The sequence below is a fragment of the Lissotriton vulgaris genome, chromosome 7 (assembly GCF_964263255.1).
Source record: "Lissotriton vulgaris chromosome 7, aLisVul1.2, whole genome shotgun sequence".
Classification (NCBI taxonomy): Eukaryota; Metazoa; Chordata; class Amphibia; order Caudata; family Salamandridae; genus Lissotriton; species Lissotriton vulgaris.
The window spans coordinates 1652520610-1652545371 of NC_141695.1; the positions used below are offsets into that span (position 1 = coordinate 1652520610).

General features: G+C 46.7%; 1 protein-coding gene across 4 annotated transcripts in view; it reads left to right on the forward strand.

The window, feature by feature from the left end:
- The window catches only part of GNAS (GNAS complex locus), a 941300-nt gene that overhangs the window by 845762 nt on the left and 70776 nt on the right, over positions 1-24762 (forward strand). For all 4 annotated transcript variants that reach the window (XM_086932636.1, XM_086932635.1, XM_086932638.1 and 1 more), the window contains 3 exons: positions 45-103; positions 532-652; positions 19806-19936. In XM_086932636.1, coding sequence (XP_086788762.1) covers positions 45-103; positions 532-652; positions 19806-19936 — 311 coding nt within the window. The remainder of the gene's footprint in view (positions 1-44; positions 104-531; positions 653-19805; positions 19937-24762) is intronic.

Sequence of the window (24762 nt, forward strand, 5' to 3'; positions counted from 1 at the left end):
GCATTCGAACATTAATATCTTACTCATTTTTATTTTTCTTCTAGCATGTTTGATGTGGGGGGTCAACGAGATGAACGCAGAAAGTGGATACAGTGTTTTAACGGTGAGTTTTTTTTGTGATTTTCATTTATTCCTCTTATTAGGTATTGAATGCAAGATATTTTGTATCTTTCCCTGGCCATCGTATTCTCTCAAATACAAATGACTACGAACTTGATCTAACAAGTACTTTTCATTGATTTATATGCACTAGAACTTCAAATAAGGAACGTTTTTTGTTTTTCTGTCAATCTAATTTTGGAAATTATGCCATTTTTTGTGTTTTTGAACTCCTATAATACTGTTATGCTTAAATGTATTTGTATCTACAATGAAAAGTTGTTCTAGAGGGTTACATGATGTTCATGAGAAGGTGGTGATCTGGTGTTTATCATGTGCCCCAGTTTATTGTACCGGTAAGTTAGGTTTTGGTACTGAATAGCTGACTGTCTATATTTATATATATATATATTTGGTTCTCTTTTTCTGTAGATGTGACCGCTATCATATTTGTGGTGGCGAGCAGTAGCTACAACATGGTTATTAGAGAGGACAATCAGACCAACAGGCTTCAGGAAGCACTAAATCTCTTCAAGAGCATCTGGAACAACAGGTTAATATTATTTTTACAGAGCTGTAGAATTATATCTGTATTATTCAAACCTATGCAGACAGTTAGCTGGTTGTATACTATTGCAATGAAAGATGTTACATTTTGTTGGGCTAAACTTACTGCTTTTCAGTTGTATTCCTTTGACCTGTCAGGAAATTCAAATCCACATAAACCAACTCCTGTTGCTTGGTATCTAACTTCTATTGCTGGGTGTGAAGACTAGGTTCAATGTTGGGAGTGGGTTCCTTATCCTCAGAGTAAATCAGCCTGCAGCTTCTGTTACAGAATGACCATCAGGCTGATCAAATATTTGCATCCTATCTGTGATCATTCACAGGCATGCATCCTGGGCCCAGTAGTAATTTTTATTCCTAATTGTTTAAGCTCCACAGTACTCTTCCGCTCTTTAAAAATATAGCAATTAATGTAAGAGATTGTTGATGCTGCTTTTGTTTCCCTTTCTAGCTTTTGACCTTCAATATACATGTTTTCCTTCACAATCATCTTTTCTTCCGAGGTAAAATAGAGAATGTACCCCAGATTTGTGCAGACAGTTAGGTTTTGATTTCTTCTTGGCTCCACAAGCAGATTTCAACCCTTTGACCATGTAAAAAGGTACCATTGATTGGATTTTTAGTGCTACTACATTTGATATAAAAAAAATGGCGTTAATTCTAGTTTAGCTTCGAAATCATAAATATAATAAAAAATGCAAATAAGTTGAACGACTTTTTCGCTCTGTGCTGGCTATTACCCAACTCTTACCCAGGCAATATCATTTTACGTCTGACCTACCTAAGATAAATAATAATATTTTAAACTTTCGGATAGAAACTTCTAGCTGCTGAATCCTCACCATTTGAATATTTCCCAGGCATCAAACTGAACCCAGAACCTTTTCCATAATACCTCTCAGCTCTGAAAGGAGGTGCCATGTGACTCCGCACTGACTCCGTTCCTCTCCGAAGTGAAATGTGAAACCTATATAGATGCAGATCTGGAATTTATTCTAGTCCGAGACCCTTACCTCGTTTTTTTTGGGTTTTTTTGTCCCACGCTATGGTCTTTTTTTTTCCAGTTTACTAGAGAGGTCACCCCCTAAGATGATGTGTTTTAACCCCTGTATGGACTGTCGCAAATAAATGTCTGTGACAGAACCTCACCAGGTATGCTTGTGGTGTCTGGGGTCAAGCCACAACTCCAAGATGTGCAGAGGCTGTGTCTATATGAACCTATAGGCTATCAGGGAGCACATGGCGAAACGTAATCACCAAGCACAAAAAGAAGCAGCATGTGGGCCGCTGTAAGTGTTGCATCAAGTTTTAAGGCTCAATACCAGTCCCATTCCTGTAGTCTACTGTGCCGCCCTAGAGGCTTGTCTTCGTCGCGCTCGAAGACCATGGTAAATATAAAACACAGAAGTCGTCGATGTGGAGTTCAACTCCTTTTTGCCACTCCCCTGACTAAGTGCATGGGTGGAGCCAACCACCTCGCTCTCAAAGTTGGCTGAGTTTGGTGCTGATTCTACAACTTCGTTCCAGCGCAGCCAGAGTTTTTTGGGCCTTCTGCTATTCCGCGCTAGATCTAACAGTTCCATGCAGCTATGTTCCCGCCCTTCAGATCTCTACCAACTTGCTTTGGCCTTTTGGCCCAACTGGGCCAAGAGACCTTCCACCGGGACTAGCACAGGTGGGTTCACCCTCTGCACCAGCTGGGCCCTGTGAGCCACATCTGCCTTTGGCTCCAGGTCCAACGACTCCACCTGCACCCAAGCCCACGTCAGTCCTAGGTACACCGGTGCCGACATAGTCTTATGAGCAGATTGTTCTGAAAGTCCTCCAATACCGATCTAACTCCGCGCACCAGAATCCAAACAAGGCACCAGCCCCTGCATTTGAACTTCCACATGGCAGACAACATTCATTGCATTCCCTCTTCGGCACTGACCTGACTTTGACCAGGGTGATGAGTTGGCATAGCTGTATGCCGAGGACAGTGGTGTGCGGACATGCAGGAGGCTAGTAGACTAGATAACTCCCCTTAGATTCATCTTTTTTCTCCTCCTGGCCCAGCCGTGAAAGAATCTGCTTCCTATGCTATGGTTAGGAGTAGGCAGTGGAAGTCCTTGATCTCCAGCCCCTCACTGTGGAAGTGAAAACAAACATGCTGATTGAAGTCCTGCAATCGAACCCTTTCTTCCTTTCAGGTAGGCCCTGACTGATACCCGCCTTGGGCCAAGACTTGTACTGGCCTGCCTGTTAACAGACAGATTGCCAGGTGCCATTGCCTTGCTCTGGGCAACCAGACCTTTTTGTCACAGTACCCTTCTCCAGAGAGCCTCGTGGGGCAGGCTTCCACCAGCCTCACCAACCTCAACAATTTTCCTGCCATGCCCCTTCGGAATCAAAGCGAGTGGAGACCTTTGGTTAAGACCTCTTCTCGTCAGCCATTGCAGGGACACCTATTTGCAAATACCCACATTGACGGCCCATCAGTGCTACCTGCGGTTCATGGTGGGATGGGAGAACTTTCAGTTCGCAGTGCCCCCCTTTGGTCTCACTAGAGCCCCTCGGGTGTTCACAAAAGTGATGGCAGTGGTGAAAGCACACCTTCTGAGGTTAGAGGTACCATTATTCTTCTTTCTACCTCAATCACTGGCTACTGAAGGCGGGCTCATCCTGGGCAGTCATCAACCACCTCCAGAAGATGGCGAACCTCCTGCCGTCTTTAATGTTCACTGTTAGTAGCCGAAGTCACACCTGACTTCTTCTCATACACTCTTCATCAGAGCCATTTTGGACACGGTCCGGTTTTACGACGGTTTTATGCCTTTCAACTAGGAAAGAGTCTAGGACATTCAGACTGTGGTCCCAATCTGTTAGGCTTGGTTCTTGATTTCAGTGAGGTAGGCTGCTGGGACAGCACACCAGGTGACATTTGCAGGCTTTATAGTGTGATCTGAAGTCCCAGTGGGCCCAACATCAAGGAGACCTCTCTGACCAAGTCCAGATTTTGGAGGAGACTGCAAAAGATCTGCAGTGGTGGTTGATGGATTAGGACTGCAACAGCCGCAGATTCTGCTCCCTTTACCACCAAGAGTTGACAGTGATAACAGATGCGTCACTTCTGAGCTGGGGCAGCTGCCGTGGAGAGGTTGAGATCAGAGGCTTCTGGAACTGAGGGCTATTCACTTGGTGCTAAAAGCCTTCCTACTGTCCATCAAGGGGGGGGGGGGGGGGGGGGGGGGGCTGATACAGGTTTCTACGGCCAATGCTATGTAGTAAGCAACAAACCGAGCGGGTTGGGATCACGGATCCTGTGCTTAGGAGACCTTGAGCCTCTGGAATTACTGGATCGCCAAGGATGAGCCATCTGGCAGGTTTAATGACGGACTAACAGCCGCTAATGCCTAGCAGACCAGATGTTATCGATACACCCGGAGGTGGCACAACGTCTCATCTGTGAATAGGGAGAACCTTGACTCGATCTTTGCTACCGCTTAGAATGCACAATGCCAGCACTTCTGTGCGTTGAAGGTTCCAAGGCAACTCTCACTCTGACGCGTTCCGCCTCTGGTGGGAATTTGGACTCCTGTGCGCCTTTCTGCCGATATCACTCCTGCCCGAGTTCTCTAGACGATCAGAACCGAACTGGCCCAAATCATCCTAGTGGCTCTGGTCTGGGCACAGAGTATGATATTTAAAACTCCTGGGCTTCAGCATATGTTCTCTGATCAGGCTACCCTTACATGAAGATATGCTGCCTTGTAAGCAGTTGGGTTCTCCACCCAGATCTTTCACAATCTCCACCGTCATGCTCACGAGATTGAGCGGGACCAGCTGAATGCCTTTCTCCACTCAGAGATAGTTGATATCACCAAGGACAACAGGAAACAATGGCTTTAGCAGCTAAAGCCGGGTGGAGCTCTTGATGGACCTTTTCTGTCTTCAACTCGGCAGACAAAGGCACATAAATGTGAAAGGATGGGTGGTTTGTTGGCTGTGTCAGTGCAAAAACTGATGTATAGGTGTGTGAGTGAAAGGATGGCTGGATGGATAAATGAGTGAAAAGATCTAAGTAAGGATGGATAAGTGAAAGGGAGGATGAATGGATAAATGTGGGTGAATGGATAAGTGAAACAATGGATGGATGGATGAATGAAAGGGTGGGTGAAAGGATGAATGAGTGAAAAGGTGGGTGTAAGGCTGGATTAATGAAAGAATGAAAGGGTGAGTGGATGGATGGATAAGTGAAAGAATGGATGGATGCAAGAGTGAATGAATGAATGGATGGATTGATTTCTGAAAGTGGGAATCAATCAATCAATGGATGGGTGGAGTGAAAGAGTGGATAGATGGATAGATGGATAGGTAGATAGGTAGATAGGTAGATAGGTAGATAGGTAGATAGGTGGATGGATGGATGGATGGATGGATGGATGGATGGATGGATGGATGGATGGATGGATGGATGGATGGATGGATAGAAGCTGTTAACCCCCCAACTTTGGAAGCCACAGCTGGGTGGAGTTATTAATAGGCCTCTTCTCTCTGCAACTTGGCAGGCAAAGGGTAGTTAGTGGATGGATGGAAACCTAGATGGATGGATGTAAAGATGCATGAGTAGAAAAAATGGATGTAGGAGTGAAAGAAAGGGAGGGTGGATGATGGATGAGTGAAAGGGTGCATGAATGATAGGATGATAGTGAAAGGATGGATGGCCAAGTGAAAGGGAGGGGGATGAATTGATTGATGGATGGGATAAGTCAAAGGGAAGATGAACAGATGGATGGAGTGAAAGGGTGAATGGATGGTTGAACGAAAAGAAGGATGGATGAGCGAGTGTGGATGACAAAGAATGGATGAGTGAGTGGAAGGGAGGATGGATGAGTGAAAGCATGGATGGATGGGTGAGTGGCTGGATGAATGAGTGAAAGGGTAAATGGATGGATGGATAGGTGGGTGGTAGGAAGAGTGATAGGATGGATGATTGGATGGCTAAGTGAAAGGATGGATAAATGAGAAAAAAGGATGCTGTATGGAGTGTAAGGATGGATTGATGGAGTGCTGAACGGATGAGTGAGTGAAAGGGTAGATGGAGAGAAGGAGTTAAAGGGAGGATGGATGGGTCTGGAGATGGATGCATAGGTTTAGATATAGATAGGACAGAATGGTGAAAGACTGAATGATAGATGAAAGAATGAATCGGTGGCAGAATGTAAAGATGAATTAGTGGATAGAAGGATGAAGGATAGATGCTTGGATGGAAGATACAAAAGAGCTCTTCTGGGGAGGGTTTTGAGTACTCGCTTCATTTGCTTGATGCCATAAAAACATTGGTTCGAAGTGGGGGGGGGGGGGGGTTATTTACATTTTCAGGCTACTCCCTTGAATGTCACCTTGGTAGCCAGTTAGGGATTTGGTGCGGCACATGCCAAATTGACTCACTTCAGCACAGATGTCTGATGTCCTGTTTTGTTCTGTCCCTCACTCAGCAAGACCTTGCTTTGGGTACATTTAAAGGTTATTTTTTAGCCTTGCTCAGATTGCTTCACCAACTTTCCTTGTTTAAATCACAGTTTGAGATGAGGTTTTTGAAAGGATTGCAGTATCTGTTTTTCCCTCCTACTTTTGTGATGCCCTAATGGGACCTCCTTACTTATTTGAAGTTTACTCCATTTGAACCATTCCACTGCTGTTTCCTGCAGCTCCTCCCCATCAAAAGTGTTCCTAGTTGCCATCACCTCAGCACAGAGTGAGTGAGCTTCATGCTCTGCGTTTTCACTCACCATCCACCTTCTTCCCAGATAAGCTGGGTCTGCGAGCTAGGGCTTAGTTTCTACTGAAAGGTGTAATGCCGCTCCATTTAGGACGAACCATTACTTTTCCAGTGTTCTGTGCTCTGCCTCACCCCTCTAGGAGAACGAGAAACTTCCATCACTTGGATCCCGAAAAGAGTGCTCTGTTTCTACATTGATTGTACCAAAGACCACCATGTGGTCGATCAGCTCTTATAGGGATTCCCTGGAGCGAAAAATGTAACACTGTACAAAAGCATACCATCCTATGCTGGATCGTGCTCTGCATTAAAAGCTTCTACCAATGGCTAGAAAGCAGCCTTTAGAAGGACTGCATCCTCCTTCTACCAGGGCCAAGCTGCTACTACGCAGAGTCCCTGTTATAGACCTCTGCCAGTTCACTGAGAAGGGCACTTTGCCTGCTCAATCTGCTTTGCTATCTAGTCAAAAGATGAGGAATAGGCCTCCAGAAGTCTCTTTCATAAGAACATGTTACTTAACATTGGTAAAGAGACTAGCTGCAAATTCCTCGTTGACCCTCTCATTCCCACCGTTTTGTGATTGAACTCTACCCATTAATAAGATCCCAAGTCTGGAAATCTGACCACTGGTCTATCAATTTGCTTTTGGGCATCATGTCTTGGGGCGTAGATAGTCTCAATTGCATCTGACAGCCCGCAGGAATTACACCTATATAGGCCCGCCTGTCACTTGTGGAGCAGAAGGGATTCAATGCTGAGCCACACAGCACCACCCTCTGGTGCTTAGAGTTACTATTGATATGTTTTTGGATCCAGTCTCACACCTGGGGAATATTCAAAAGGTGAGGAATCTGGGGTTAGAGAGAGTCCTTACCGGGGGGCGTGGCTTGGACGGCAATGAGGAGAGTTGCCAGAGTCTAGAGCTCCGCTAATCCCCGGGACAAACACAAACTAAAAACGCGATGCCACCGTGCTAAACAACGAAAAAGCGAACTTAACACTAATCGGAAAGTCCGGCGAACACACAGCGCTAACCTATGACAAGCAACAAGGGTGGCAAGTGACAAAAAAGCAAATTAGTGGAGGACGCTCAGGAGAAGACAGCGACCCCAAAATGGCGTAGGCTATTTAAGGGTTCCACACGGCCTCATCACAGCGGAACGGTGCGCAAAAGAGAGGCAGGAGATCGGAAAGAGCGGTGGATCGGGGCGGATTCAGACCGTGAGGTCAGTTTGTGGATCACCCCCGCTAGCCGCCCCCTGAAAAGCCCAGATATCGCCAGGCTCCCTAACACTCACCCCCGAGAAGGCTACGAGCGAAAACTAAACTGAAAGCGGATCAAGGGGGCCCTCATCTTTGGGCAGGCACGACATAAACAACCTTTTTTTTAAAAAGGCCCGCAGAGCGAAACGGAAGAAAGGAGGAGATGCAGACTGCGAGGACAGCTTGAGATCACCCCGTGAGGCAGACCCAGAAACCAGATATCGCCAGGAGCCCTTACGCCCACCGCCGACTTGGCCAGAAACGAAACCAAAGGCGGATTCCGGAGGATAGTCAACTGAGGACCGGCTTGAGATAAAAAGAAAAGAATACGTACCGCAAAATGGAGCGGATGAACGGAAGATCAGTGCAGCCACAGGCAGCAAGGTCAGATCGAATTCCCCCCCACAAAGCACCCCCCGAAAACGCCAAGATACCTAGCCCTCCCCGCCAAAGGCACGAACGAAAACTAAACAAACCAACACAACCAAAAGACTGGGCAACAAAGAACCGGACAGAACACCAGCGACAAATTGATAGAGCAAATACAGACGGAAACACAGCGCACAGGCGGGCAACGGGCAGCGGTGGAACAGATGAAAGAGCGGATGTACACTGCCTACAGACAGCAAGGTCAATCTGAGACCCCCCCCCCCCCCCCCCCCCACCCCCCCTCCCCAAAACACCATCAAAGACCGCCGACAAGCTGCCAAACCCCCCAGCAGAACTAAGGGAAAAAAAATGCAATTGAGTGAGAAAATAAGCAGAGGGGGCAGAAAGACAGGCAAATTACACACATTTATAGTCCCAACAACGACAAAACAAGCAGCAAATAAGTTGGAAAAAATATATATATATAATAAACTCAGTCGGAGACAAGCAGCATTACTCTTCAGCTAGCAGGCCATGGAAGGCGCTTGTCGCAGCCAGGAAAAGTAAAGCCCAAGGCGAAGGAAGCAAGAAAGTATAACCCAGCGATAACGAGTGGAGTAACCGCTAAAGGTGCCACACCACAACCACGCCATCACAGACCACAAATCAGGAAGCAGTGGCGGAAGTAAACGCTCATAGGAAAGCCTACAAATCAGGAGAGCCAGCCCTAACACAGAACCTCAAACAGAAAGGCTTGGGCCCAAGAACATCGCCGGTGAGCCACAAGCTGAGCGCCCCAAAAAACTCACACCCCAGCCGGTACCACAGATGACATCTCAAATGACATCACTGATGACATCACTGATGACATCTCATTTAACATCAATGATCACACCACTGATGATATACTTGATGTGATAATACAATGCACCTCCTTACACTCTAATATAACCTCTGTTACACCTAGTGTAATATACAGAGTATCATTTTTGAAACTAATGACACACGAATACCATTTACTACATACGCACTCACTGATTCCTACGTCTACACACACATTCATTCATTCACCCATAAGGTCACTCGTACATACAGTCACTCATCATTACAACACTATCATATGCACTCATACACCTATGCAGACACTCACACACTGCCACTCATCCATGGAGTTACTCACACACCTAGTCAGTCCTGTAAAGAATCAATCACACTTTGATTTCTTCATCTATACAGTTAAACACAGAACAGCTTACATTTTCACAGATATACTAACACATACTTACTCACTTATACAATCAAATCCTTCATCCATACTCTTATACATCCACTCATTCTTCAATATGTAAAACATATTTAAACTTTACAAAAACACACACACTGGATGATGTCATCACTGACCATGTCATGAATGATGTAATATGTGACATCATCAGCATTGGATTGCGGTTGCGCGAAATATATAGTTAGTGCAACTAACTATATGTGGAATTTCATTGGTTTTATATCAATAAAATGTCCAGCTAACTATATAGGAGGAATTTCAATGGTTTTTTTATATGTTAATTCCCAACTATATAAGGCCTAAAACCTATGGTTTTTTCAGTGAATTATATATATATATATATCATCCCAACTATTTCATCCCTTGCTTGGAGACTCGACACAGTGACTAAGCAGGACCCCATCATTCTTCTTGACAAAGTCCTTTATTAAGCAGAATCGGCATTTGTTTCCCAAACTTCTTTAAACGAAAGCCCTACGCGTTTCAGTGCTCCTGCACCTTGATCACGGGCTGATTCACTACTTTCAGGCACAGTCACGAGTGTGCGGAGTCAGCTCATTTAATTAACTTCCCGCCCTCTGGTTGGCAAGGCATGCTGGAACTTGAAGTTGATCTCCTACGCTCTCCCACTTCAGTCAGTTCTAACTTCAATAGTGCATTCATTTAGTCTTTTATTTACCCTCCAGTGGGTCGTTTTGGAAAAAATCCGATTCAGATCACTCTGTTAACTTGTCACTCTGCTTTTGCTGAGACTCTGGTGCCTCGCTGCAGCCCATAACTCTTCCATGGCGGTGCAATCTCCTGTCTAGAATCTGATTCCAGGGCCGATACTCAAGTAAGACAAGCCTCTTTGAGAAATCTATTAAGGTACCTGCGGCCTGTACGAGCTTAGTTGTTACTAGGCTTAGTATGGTTATTACTGTATTTTTACTCCTTTGCCCGCAGGGAGATGAGGTGAGGCTCGCTATTCTATTCTAATGCTTATGACTATTGATGAGGATCCCCTGGAACAGAAGGATTAGTTACTTACCTGTAATCCTAGTTCTCTTCCAGGGGTATCCTCATCAAAGTCATAAGCAACCCTCCCGCCATCCCCGGTCAAAGGACATTCTTTAATAAGGAGATATTGTTAACCTATTTGTTACTGGGTTTTTTCAGTCTCCGAAAAGAACAACTGACCTAACTGTCACCCTTGAGGCATGATGGGATACTGGGGGTCATGGGTGCCTTGAAGGCACGGTGTCAGTTTATGGCTATGCAGCTACAGGTTAGCTTTTCAGTCTTTTTAGACTGTGTGTTTGCAATGCAGCCTGGGAGCTTTCTATGCTTCCAGTGAGTTATGAGAATTTCTACTGCTTTCTGAGCATTAAAACAGTTTCTAAACAATCTTTGGTGTTGTTTCTCATGTTTCTAATGCTTATTATTCATGTATGGTGGAAATTCTTCACAGCATATTTCAGCTCTGATGTTATTTGGCTGCTATTGCATGTTTTTATATATATATGTTTATATATATATTTATGTATATATATGTGGGGCACATATAATATAGTGTTTCCGGGGTCCCGCGCATGGGCGGGAATATTCTAATGCTTATGACTATTGATGAGGATCCCCTGGAAGAGAACTCGTGATACCTCAAGACAACGTAGTCTACCTCATGAACACGCCCAAACAAAATATTATGGAAGAACGACCGACTAAATGACCATATCATATCCTTTTATACGCACAGCAAAGAGGGTAGCAGACTAGATAAATAGCCGATTTTCTATGCGTAAAGCAATGTTTAAATTATTAATATAACCAACATAGCGAGCCAGTATATCCCGGGGATAGGGCGCGGCGTGGGGGATCTTGCCGTCACACGTCTACAGTACGAAGCTATAGCTCCAGGAGGGATGGGGGGAGGAGTATGTCTTTCTTGTTCTGTACGTCTGTATTGTATCGCTTGGTTTTGTCCTGTCTACATAAGTGTTCACGCGATACCTTTGGTAGACCGTCCAGGCCGATTCTGCCACTCAAAACACCTACCCTGACACAAGCCACTAGACGAAAGGAGGGGAAATGGAAGAGAAGAAAGATGAAGCCCGCACATGGTAAATCATGACACCTAGCAACAGGGCGACTACGCCACACAATAACAACATTGCCCTTCTAGAAGACCTGAAGATAGTGTCCCTAAACGTAAAAGGCCTAAACCACCCGGTCAAGAGAAAGAAAATACTTGATTACCTAGCAAAGACCAAAGGAGATGTTATAATGCTACAAGAAGCCAAACTCTCCAGAGAGGACGCATCCAAGCTTAGGGCAAGATGGATAGGTCAAATAGCTTGCTCACCAGCAGTGGGGTTATCACAATAACAAGTCAAAGATAACCATTGAAAGCGAACAACATGATGAGGAAGGGAGACTGCGGATAACACACTTGAAAAGAGGAGACAAAACTATACGTGTAGCTAACACTTATGCCCCCAACACGGATGATACAACATACTGGGAGGGTATAGCGAAGAGGCTAGAGGAAAACTCCCAAATGACATGACCATACTGGCAGGAGATTTCAACCTGGTACTAGACTACACCATAGACACAGTCGGCGACCCAAATCCGACCCCCGGCCGCACACAACACCCTAAAGCTACAGATTTAACCTGAAAGACAAAGACCCTTGGCGACTGCCACACCAGAGACTACACGTTCTACTCCAACCCACACAACTCCTACAGCAAAATAGATCACATCCTCATCTCAGGCTCACACACACACACACTTAATAGATCATACAGAAATCTCAGACTACTCGTGCATAAGCCTACAACTAGCAGGTCGACATAACGAAAACCCAAGCTGCAGATGGCGGTTTAACAAGATAGTCAGGATTCACATATACTGCTCATCTGGAAGACGAGGGAGTGCCATAAACGTTTAACAATCTAAAAACGAAACACAACCTACCTGACCTAGAACTTTACAACTTCCTCAAAATTAAAAAAAGCCATAGCGAAATCAAAAATAACAAAGCACAAACCCTCGATTATTCACTATATGGAGAACCTTAACAAAGTGGGACACCAAGTATCCCACCTATACAAACTCCTCCGACCTGACTCCTCAAAGCTTAACTCCAAGAAATCCAACTACTGGGCAACCCAACTAGATAACACGCTAACTGAGCAAGATTTACTCACCCTCTGGGCGTCCCCATCGAAAAACATGTTCTCCCCAGTGCTAGCACAGACACAATTCTGATTTCTGCACAAAACTTAATGGACACCAGCGCGCTTAGCGACGATATGGCTTAGAGAGAACGACAACTGTTGGAACTGTGACCAAGAAAGGGGGGACCTCATCTTCAACTGCAGTAGGGTCAGAAAATTCTGGAAAAAAGTCTTTGCATTCATTAATAAGGTCCGAGGTTGTACACTGAAAGAATAATTCGCCACAATCACTACCTCCTAGACTTCCTTCTAACGACAGCAGCCAAAACGGTGCTCACTAAATGGAAAGTTACAGCGAAGGCCAGATTCCAAGGGGTGGCTGAATTGGGTGACTTTTCTCAGAGGAGCCGACAACACAGCACTAAGATACGCATCATGGAAGAACCCCAACAGGGGGATGTGGGAAACACTAGACAAGTTCCTAAACACATATGAATCCCCATGAGCAACAAAAACTAGTAGACTCCAACAGGAGAGCAAACACATAAAAAGAGCAGCTGTTGCATGTCGAGTTAGCGGACTAGAGAGGGAGACCATGTGGAGAGTAGACTCATGCGCCAGTATTTAAATGTGATGCACCATTGGACGGTACACCTCAGAACAACCGCAACCACTTACATGTTTTATGTTAAATGTTTTAATGCACGGAGAGGCAAGGAGCACTTGCATATATGGACAATTGTAAAGCCCTATGTATATCCTCTGCCAAAACACATCACCCGGGGCCCCTACGAGAATATTCGCGAACTGTCGATGCGTGTATATGTCACTTGTTGTAAATGTGAAAATCCCAATAAAAAGTATTTTTTTTAAAAAAGTCTGTACCAGAAAGAGCGTTACCAAAGTAACTTTTTATAGTGGTACTATACTGCTGCAGTTCTACAGAGTGTGAGAGGGTGAAGAAAGATCAAATCTGTTCACTGATTAAGAAGAATGTTCTGTTAACCGTGTCTAGACAGTGTGTATGTCTACATTTTCTGATAGATACATCTGCCGTGTGGATTCCTCACCTTGTGAATATTCCCCCTTGCATCAGCAACGTTCCGAAATTTTCTTCGTAGCACGCCGACGTGGACGACGTCACCGGAGCACGGCATCGCGCGTGACTCCGTCTGACGTCACCGACCCCATATCAGGCCCACGCCGGCGTGATGACGTCAGTTCCCTTTTTTCCGCGTCTCCGACGCTAACGGTTTTCGGGATCTTCGGCGATACCTAGTATCTTTCTGTTTGATAATTGTCACTGTTTCTCTCTTACGACCTTGTTCTTCTCCGGAGATGTCGTCGAGGAAAACAGGCTTTAAGCCATGTAGGTCTTGTGCCCGCATGATGTCTATCACTGACCCACATAAGGATTGTTTGTGGTGTCTTGGTTCGAGTCACGATGTGAAGAACTGCGATTCCTGTTTTAAGATGAATCCAAAGGCGCTTCGGGAGCGTGAAGCAAAGTTGCTTTTGGCGAAGGTGAAAAAAGACTCTGGGCGACTTTCGAGATCTACGTCACGGAGATCGAAGTCGAAGCAAAGGTCTCGGTCGAGGTCGGGATCGGCGTCGAGGTCCAGAGCGGGCTCGAGGTCTGGAGAGGACTCGAGGTCTAAAGCGAAGTCAAAGTCCAGAGATAGATCTAGGTCTAGATCTAAGTCGGCTTCCGGACATGCTTCGAACTCTTCGAGGAGAAAGCATAAGAGGAGGAAGCACAGTTCGAGACATCATTCGCGGAAGGATTCCTCTGACTCGAAGAGAAGGTCTCACAAACATCGTAAGGACTTTGTCTCTCCTTCACCTGCTTTGTCAAGAGAAGGTTCTCCGGCGCCGGACCCGGAGCCGGTTTCCTCGGAGCATGAAGAAGAGGAGGTGACTCAAGAACCGGCTTCGGCGGAGACTCCTGTGAATCCAGAAGGTCAGGGTGAGGATGTGTCGGGTCGGCCTCCATTGCAACATCCGGTAGGTCCGTACCCTTCCTTTCCTGGTCCTGGACAGGATCCCTCGCATTTTCTCAATGCGATGTTTGGAGTTTATTCTAGGGCAATGTACCCCACTGGAGCGCCTGGTGGCCCCATGGGTCCATTATCGTACAATCTGGGTATTCCTCAGTCGTATGCCCCTGCTCCATTTATGCCTTTCATGCCGGCGCCTCTTTCACCTTGGCTCGGTACGGCTCCACCGAGGTCTTCGACTCCGCATGCGGCTTCGCCGACTCCGGATCGACCTCGTCGTGATCGAGGTACTACGCCTGTTCATGACTCTCGTCCCCCTGCTCCGGTTCCTCGATCGACATCGGAACCGGCTCCGTCGGAGTCGTTACCGGATCCGTCGACTTCGATTCGAATGGAGTGGTCGAGGCGAAGAGCTCAGCGTCTTCTCGAGCAAAAGGATGATGAGAGTTCAGATGTGGAAGAAGGCGAGCTTCCTGATCATGATGATGACTTCGATGAGCTTCGGGATGCTAGTGGTCTGGAACTCTCTCCCGAGTGGGGTCTGCCTTCGACTTCTGATGCACCATCAAGGGACGTCGCTCCTTATCACGTGGTTATTAGGAAGGCTGCTGACCTTCTTAGCTTAAAGCTGCCCACAGTGGAGTACAAGCCCAACATTCTCACAGAAGTCCTGCATTCTCCTTCTTCGATTGTGGAGCCAACTCTGCCGTTTACTGATGCCTTGTCAGATCCAATTAAGGAGGTTTGGAAGAGGCCGTTGTCTGCTCCTGCAGTTTCAAGGGTTATTGCAAGGCGCTATAGGGTGGCTCCTGATGACCCTGCTTTTCTTTCTACGCATCCATCTCCGGAAAGTCTTGTGGTTCAGGCGGCTTGCTCTAATAGGGCTGCAGGCTCTTTCCCTCAAGTGCCAGCTGATAAAGAGTCTAAGAAATTGGATCAGGCTGCGAAGAAGACTTTCTCTTCTGGGAGCATGGCTCTGAAGTCATCAAATGCTACTTGCCTTCTAGGTAGATATGTGCACGCGCTGATGGACTCAGTGAAGCAATTGTCTTCAAAACTTCCTGAGGAGGATAAGAAAAACTTTAATGAAGTGATCTCTGACACTCAGGCTGCGGCCCGCATGGTCATTCAAAGCGGCATTGACACTGTGGATTCTGTTGCCAGAATTATGGGCTCATCCATTGCAACCAGGAGAGCCGCATGGTTAAAGTCTTCTGATTTCTCAACGGATGTACAATCTACTTTGCTGGACTTACCCTTTGATGGGACTGGCCTTTTTGGTAAGAAGGCTGATGTGGCCTTGGAAAGGTTTAAAGACAGCCGTGCCACTGCGAGATCTTTGGGTCTGCAGATGAGAGGGTCGACGGCTAGAAAATTCAAGGGATTTGGTAAATCTTCTTTTCGTCCCTTCAAGCAGGGCCAACAACAACAGCAGCAGCAGCAAAACCCTCTATATAGGTCCTATAGAGGTAGACAGAGGGGTCGTGGACGTGGACGTCAAGTCTCCTCTTCCTCCACTTCCTCCAATAATGCCCAACCCCCACCCGCATCAGCAAAGCAGCCCTAGATCCACCATTCTGGATCATGTAGGGCCAGTAGGGGGTCGGCTTACTCACTTTCTACGAGATTGGGAATCGGTTACATCAGATCTTTGGGTTCTCAATCTCGTAGAGAATGGGTATGCACTTCCTTTTCAGGAGTTCCCTCCCAATTACCCTCCTTGCCAAGGTTATTGCTCGGAGGACCACCTGCTTCTCCTGCAGGAGGAAGTCCTGGCACTGTTTCGAAAGGGTTCAATAGAGGTGGTTCCAGAGCAGGAGAGGGGTCAAGGGTGCTACTCCCGGTATTTCTTGATTCCCAAGAAGGATGGCAGGCTTCGGCCGATCCTGGATCTCAGGATTTTGAACCTCTATCTCAAACAGGAGAAGTTCAAAATGCTCACCCTTGCTCAGGTTCTTCTGGCGCTGATGGAAGAAGACTGGATGGTGTTGATCGACTTGCAGGATGCGTATTTCCACATCCCAATCCTGAAGTCGCACAGGAAGTATCTCCGTTTTACGGTGGGATCGCAGCACTACCAGTTTGCGGTCCTCCCGTTTGGACTTACTACTGCGCCTCGAGTTTTCACCAAGGTGATGGCTGTGGTGGCTGCACATCTCAGAAGGTCGGGGATTCCAGTATTCCCGTACCTGGACGATTGGCTGATCAAAGCAGAGTCGCCGGAGATGGTGCTCCATCATCTGCGGGAGACAACTCAGTTGTTACACAGGTTGGGTTTTTCGATAAACGTACCCAAATCTCACCTGGTGCCCTCCCAGCGCAACCTGTTCATAGGTGCGGTACTGGACACTTCTGTATGTCGTGCACTCCCTCCACCTCAAAGGATTCGCGACATTCAGGAAATGGTTCCTTTATTCTTCAATGGGGCGGTTGTTCCAGTCCTGAAGGTCCTTCGCCTGCTCGGTCTGATGGCTTCTTGCATTCTGTTGGTCAGTCATGCACGCTGGCACATGAGGGCGCTCCAGTGGTGCCTCCGCAGGCAGTGGTATCAGCACAACGGAGATCTCAGGGAGTCAGTGAGGATCTCCAGGGAAGCTGCAGCGGATCTGTCTTGGTGGGGCGTGGAAGGCAATCTGTCACAAGGAAAGCCTTTTCAGCTGCCTCCATCAGTGGCCACAGTGATATCGGATGCATCCACTCTAGGGTGGGGTGCTCATCTGGGAGACCTGGAGGTCAAAGGTCTTTGGTCTCCGGAAGAAAGGTTGTTTCACATCAACCTTCTGGAATTGAGGGCGATACGTTTGGCGCTCAAGGACTTCCTCCCTTCCCTTCGCGGTCGTTCGGTTCAGGTCCTAACGGACAACACGACCGCGATGTGGTACATCAACAAGCAGGGAGGGGTAGGGTCGCAGTGTCTCTGCAGAGAGGCTCTGCGTCTCTGGTCCTGGGTTCAGGACCATCAGATTTGTCTGGTGGCAAATCATCTGGCCGGAGTTCTGAACGTGCGTGCAGACAGTCTCAGTCGGCAGTTCTCTGCCGACCACGAGTGGAGGCTTCACCCGGAGGTTGTTCACGACATCTTTCGGATGTGGGGGACTCCTCGGGTGGATCTATTTGCCACTCGCGAGAATGCTCACTGCCCTTCATTCTGCAGTCTCCAGTATCCGATGCAAGGAGCATTGGGGGACGCGTTTCAGTTGAGTTGGGGAGATCGACTCCTTTACGCGTTTCCCCCCATACCTTTGATTCCTCGGGTTCTGAGGAAGATTCGTCAAGACCGGGCCCAAGTCATATTGGTTGCTCCGGATTGGCCAAGAAGGGTGTGGTATTCGGACCTACTCCACCTATCCTCTCACCCGCCGCTCCGTCTCCCTCACAGGGCAGACCTCCTCTCTCAGTTGGAGGGGCAGGTTCTACACCCCCACCTCCAGACATTACACCTTCATGCCTGGAGATTGAACGGGGCAACTTGAGTTCTTTTTCTCTCCCTCACGAGGTGGTGGATGTTATTCTCTCTGCCAGGCGTGACACCACTAAGTCCATATACTCCTATAGGTGGACAAAATTTGTTTCTTGGTGCAGGGAGAGGGATGTTGACCCTTTGAAGGCTCATTTGTCTAATATTTTACAATTTGCCCTTTATCTGGCACAGCAAGGTTTGGCTGTGTCCACGGTCAAGGGTTATCTTTCGGCCTTATCGGCGTTTTTATGTTTGCCGGATCAGCCTTCTCTCTTTAAATCTCCGGTGGTTTTGAGATTCTTGAGGGGTCTCTTGAATATGTTTCCTCCTACTCCTTTTATTGTTCCTCATTGGGATTTGAATCTTGTGCTGACCTTTTTGATGGGTTCTCCCTTCGAACCCTTGCACAAGTGTCCATTGAGGCTTCTCTCTTTTAAAACAATTTTCCTCGTTGCAATCACCTCGGCAAGGAGGGTAAGTGAGCTTCAAGCTCTAAGTTCCAAACCCCCATTCCTGACCATTCATGCAGAAAGGATGGTTCTTAGGACCAGGGCTGCTTTTCTGCCTAAGGTGGTGACTCCTTTCCATCTTGGGCAGTCCATTACCCTTCCTACCTTCTATCCTCCCCCTCACCCGTCTAAGGAGGAAGAGAGGCTGCATCGCCTGGACCCTAAGAGGGAGGTGTCTTTCTATCTGGACAGGACTAAGGACTTCCGGATGGACGACCAGCTGTTTGTTGGCTTTGCTGGCTGCAAGAAGGGCAGAGCGGTGCACAAGCGCACTCTTTCCAGGTGGATAATCCTGTGCATCAAGATCTGCTACTCCCTTGCGGGTAAGGACCCTCCTGAGGGTATTAGAGCTCATTCAACTAGAGCAAAGTCTGCAACATCTGCTTTGTCTAGGGGTGTGCCTGTTGAGGATATTTGCAGGGCCGCGACTTGGGCCTCCCTCCACACTTTCGCGAAGCATTACTGCTTAGATACCGAGGTGAGGAGGGATGGCCACTTCGCGCGTTCTGTCCTCCAAGACTTCCTGGTGTAGCAGAGTGGACACCCTCCTCCGGGAGAGGGGACTGCTGTGGGAATCTATTCACAAGGTGAGGAATCCACACGGCAGATGTATCTATCAGAAGAACAAGTTACTTGCCTTCGGTAACGCTTTTTCTGGTAGATACTATATCTGCCTGTGGATTCCTCACTGACCCACCCGCCTCCCCGTTGTCTACTCTGCTATACCTGGTCTTTCTGTATATATAATTATAATACTGTTGTATTGATTTGGTTCTATTTGTACTGTGTACATTGTATATTTGCATATTTGCTATCGTTGGTCCGTCCGTGTGCCTCGGAGGCACGGAAAAAAGGGCGGAACTGACGTCATCACGCCGGCGTGGGCCTGATATGGGGTCGGTGACGTCAGACGGAGTCACGCGCGATGCCGTGCTCCGGTGACGTCGTCCGCGTCGGCGTGCTACGAAGAAAATTTCCGAACGTTGCTGACGCAAGGGGGATATTCACAAGGTGAGGAATCCACAGGCAGATATAGTATCTACCAGAAAAAGCGTTCTTGAAGGTAAGTAACTTGTTCTTTTGTTACTTTTTCTGTTTGTGGATTGCTCTGGCACTTGCAATACCGATGCTGTACTAGGGGTTTCTCAAAATTCTTAACTCTGACTCATTGGATAATGGTGGCCCCAACTAAATACATTATTTTGAAATCAACACCCTTGTATATACCTAATGTTTGTTTTTGTCTCCGACTGATTCCTTTGGAAATGTAGTTAAATGTTGAATGCAGAAATGCTTACATTATGCTCACCAGTTTGACTTTTCTTTTGCAGATGGCTACGGACCATTTCAGTAATTCTTTTTCTGAATAAACAAGATTTGCTGGCTGACAAGGTTGAGGCCGGAAAATCCAAAATTGAAGACTACTTTCCAGAATTTGCTCGCTACACTACACCAGATGATGGTAAGAATTTTTGTTATTTAATAGTGGTCTGTAGATTGTTGTGATTATTGTTCTTGACCAGTTTGCTATGTGTGTTGTATCAAGTGTTAGTGGCAGCATATATTGATGCAAGCCAAATTGTCTGTGCTGGTTCATTGGGAATGCTTGAGTTTTGTTACTTGGTGTCCACTAAGAACTCTGAATAACACACACCTCTACGAAAGCTGCTTCTAGGCTGGAATTAGTTCCCTGTGGACATCCTGCTGTTAATATGGCATTGCAGCACTTTTGTTAGTCTGGGATTGACTTTCAATGTCTGTTTCAGATGTTTAAAAAAATAATAATAATGAAACACATCCACCTGATCTTTGCTCTGAATGCAGGGGACTTATACAATATACATCTTTTGGTACGTACGGTGTTACGTCAAGCCCTGAAATGCTTACTATATTCAATGAGAACGAAATCCATTCTGGTTCAGGTAGACAATAGCACCAAAATGTACGTTAAAAGCCGAGGAAATGAGGTTTCAAGTTTTGTTCTTAGAATCATAAACCATTTGTCAGACGGTGCTAGACAGGAAAGTTGGTTATAGTAGTGCACCTTCCTGATGCAAACTATCAATGCAAAAGCTATCAGCAGAGGTTTTCAGGAAAACCTTGAGTGGCTCTTAACGGCAAGGTCTTGCATGGAGTCTTTTCCATTGATTGTTCACACATAGATCTCTGTGCCGTCGCAAGCAACAGCAACCATCTAGACTTTGCATCCCCATTTCATCAACTAGGAAAGAAGTGCAGTATCCTTTGATCAGTTGGTATGGGGAATTTCCATGTTCTTTTCTCCGATTTCATAGATGGCAGAAGAACTAATGGAACTGAATAATCTAGGCTAGTTGGTTTTGATAGTACCAGAGAATCCGTAGTATTGATGGTTCCTAAATTTCCACATATAGTCGCAACCTTGCAAGAAGTTGATGTGCTGACTGGATCTCCTTTCTAGATTTCAAGTACAAATTCTGATCCCCAGCTTACCATCTTGGAAGTCAGCTGACTTGCTTATAAAAAAATTAAATAGCATGAGCATATGAATCTCCCACAAACATGCATGTACGTTGTGAAAGAGACAAAATACCATTCCAGCTGAACATCCTACCACTTTAGATAGAAGGGATTCAGCCTTTGATGCATACAAAAGAATATCATACCCAACATGTACCAAAAAGGAGCATTTCGGAGACCCTTTCTTCAAGGGACCTTGATGTATTTCCAATTAAGCAAGTGGGTTTTCATTTGGAACCTAGTTGTAGCGTATGTTTTTGTAGTTGTGGATCAGGTTTGAACATTCCTGATAATTTAGGGTTCGGTGAATGTTGAAGTTGTTTTGCATCGAAGTTTGTTCCGGTATCAAGGTAACATTTGCTCTCTCCCAGAAACAAAAAATGCTTTAGACTAGATTTCTAGTTCCTTTCCACAAATGTATGTTCCTGGGTTAAATCGTACAACATTTATCAAGAACATTGTCAGACCACTCCTTGGTCCAAATAAAGCGCCTAATCCCAGCACCTTATAGTGGATGGCAGTTATCTGACGAGGCTCTACAAGTTTATGTTTTTTAGAGAGGAACTGTAGACCCAAATTGTTGACTACTTTACCGAGGGTTACGTTGATAGGCCTGGGGTCTAGTGCGAGGCATTTGAGGTGGTGATCAGGTTTGCATGTATTGCTAATCAGGGAGTACTGAAAACACTTAATACTCACTTAGCGGGCTGGAGAGAGACATCCACATTCCTGGGACTCCAACCTATGCAAACCTTAAATCATTTTCTATCAGAAATCCATAAGCTCACAGAATATTGTGAGATAGCGGATAGAAGATGTGGTACACGATGAAAGATATGCAGGCCCGGGAAGGGCGAACGACAGTCTCACCCTAGCTGTGCTGATAAGACACCCTTGTGGCTCCAAAGACACCCTTGTGGCTCCAATGCGTTAACAGAGACACAGATAGGTGATCAATCAGTGATATGATTCTAAACGGATCCTGGGCGGATTTGCTGTTGTTTCTGTTTACTCCTTCTATGCCTCTAAGGTGTACAAGGCGATAACACTGGTGTCAGTGAGTACTTGAATGATACAGCACTGATTTGGTTAGGTGACGCTCACCATCAATATGTTGAACAACAATTCACATTGTTAGAGATCCTTATGGCTATACAGAATCTATTCAGAAGTAAGACCCCAGGTAGTAACTGTATCCCAAGCGAATTTTATAAGGAATGTGCACCTCCGCTGGTGTCGTGTCTTTTGAAGGTTTTTGAAGAGGCTTGTTAAAAGCATGCATTGCAACCCTCCATGCGTGAGGCCATTTCTCATAAAGACTTCTAGCTACCAATTCCGTGCCTTTTAAATATTCCACCAGGTGTCAGACTGGATCCGGAATCTTCTCAGCAATTTTTCTGCGCTCCAGAAGGTGGCGCCTTGTGGCTCTGCACTGATGCCATTCAACTATGGAAATGACAGGCAAAGCCTATAGACACCACGCCTATGCACTGATGTCAGTTCCTTACTTTCTGTGCCTCCAGATGCGTATCTAAAGCCTCTCTTGTCTGAGACAACTTTTTTCTTCAAAATTCTACAGTATGCAAGGGAAGTCACCCCTAAGACAAGTTTTAAGCCCTCTAAGAACTGTCACAAGCGGATGTCTGTTGCAGATTTCCACCAGGCTTGTGTCTGGGGTCTCGCCTGAAACCAAGAACTTCGGAGACTGCACGTCAATGCACCCAAAGGCCATTGGGAAAGGTAATGCTAAACTTTGTCGCCAAGCACAAGATGATGCACCACCAGGAACGCTCCAGGGCTCGATCCCGAAATCAATGGAGTCGGCCTTCGTAGCGCTCAAAGTCCTCTGGTAAGCATAAAATAAATAAGTAGTTGACGCAGAGTTCTACCCCTTCATGCCATTCCTATTTACCCAATGAAGTGAGGGAGCAGTGCCGACAGTCCTGTTCCTGCTTCTGAAGTTAGCCGACTTTGAAGCCGATTCTGCTGCAGGTTCTGGCACAGACAAAGTTTCTGGGGCCTTCAGCCAAACAGCGCCAGATCGAGGGGTTCAAAAGAGCTATATTTTGGCTCTTTGGATCTTTACTAGTTCCATCTTGCGCACCTTCGGGTCCATGGAGCTCAGAGGCCTTCCACCTGGATTATAGCCGGAGGGTTCACCCTCAGTGCCAACTGGCCCCTCTGAGTCCCTTCAACTCTCCGCTTCAGCACCAATGCTGCCCCGGGTGCCCACGACCACACCAGGGCATGTCGGTGCTGACTTCACCGCCTGAACAGGTGGTCCAGATCATCCTCTCAGGCACAGACACTATACTGGTCTGACTTCGACCAGCGTTGCAACCAACTTCAACCGAGGGTTCTGCATTCGCTTTACCACAAGGCAGACAATATTCTTTACACTCACTTTCAGAATGGACTCAGATAACCACTATGACCAGGGTGGTTGGTGCAAGGACTTCCTCCTCCTTTTGCTCTCCTGGAACAGCCACAGAAGAATGTGCCTCCTATGTCATGGTCATACGTAGCGCGGCTGAAGTCCTTAACCTCCACCTCCCCATCATGTTATGTTAAGTATTTGTTTGAGCGCTAACAGCTGCCCCAGCAACGAGGCGTCCTGGCGCTAATAACCATGAAATAACAGCTGAGGGGAATGAGAGGGAACAGCGAGATGGCCTAGGACAGAGGGAATAAATGAGTTTTAATTGCCTTCCGGAAGGCGGATAAGTTATTCAGGGAGCGAATGTTCAGTGGCAGGGAGTTCCAAAGTTTTGCCCCCAGAACTTTGAAGGAACGGCCACCCATTTGGCAGAGCTTCGTTCGAGGGATAGTCACAAGATGTTGACCTAGGGAACGCAGATTGCGCTGAGGGGTGTAAGGTACTAAGAGCGGGCTTAGGAGTTCAGGACATTCTGATTTAAGAATTTTAAAAGCAATAGTGAGGGACTTGAATTGAATTCAAGATTCGATCGGCAGCCAGTGTTGTCTTTGAATGGTGGCTCTGGCGGAGCACCTACGGGGGAGGCCCACCACGGCCCTTGCCGCTGAGTTCTGTACCCGTTGCAGCCGTGCTATCTCTGCTTTATTGGTGCCTAAAAATAAAACACTGGCGTAATCCAACCGAGAAAGAATGATAGATTGAACAATTAGCTGGCGCGTTTTTGAATCGAAGAAACCGAGTATCGGGTTGAGACTCCTCAGCAGTAGCTGCCACTTTCTTTGTGTGGGTCTGAAAACTGAGCGAAGAGTCCAGCCAGACGCCCAAGTTTTTTACCAGAGTTTTTGGTGAAGGGATGGGGCCCAGCAAGGAAGGCCGCCAGTGATCACTCCAGTATTGGGAGTTTTTTCCGGGGAACAGCACCTCCGTTTTCCCTGCGTTCAGTTGTAAGCAGTTGCCCGTCATCCACTGGGCAACTGCAGCTAAGCCATCCCTAAATCTCGTAGCCGAGATTGAAGGGCCCTCAGTGAGAGTGATGACCAGCTGCGTGTCGTCGGCGTACAACACCAGCGTGAGGCCCCACTCTTTGGCTACTGCCGAGAGAGGCTGTACATAAAGGTTAAAAAGGGATGGACTGAGTGCAGAGCCCTGGGGAACTCCTTGGCCGATGGGGTGGGACTGGAAGATAAACGGAGGGGCTGACACCCGGAAGGACCTGTCCTCAAGAAAGAACGGAACCAATCAAGGGCAAGATCACTAATCCCTATAGCCTCGAGGGGTTTTAGCAACATGTTATGGGAGACCGTGTCAAAGGCTGCGCTGAGATCAAGTAGAATCAGCGCAGCACTCTGACC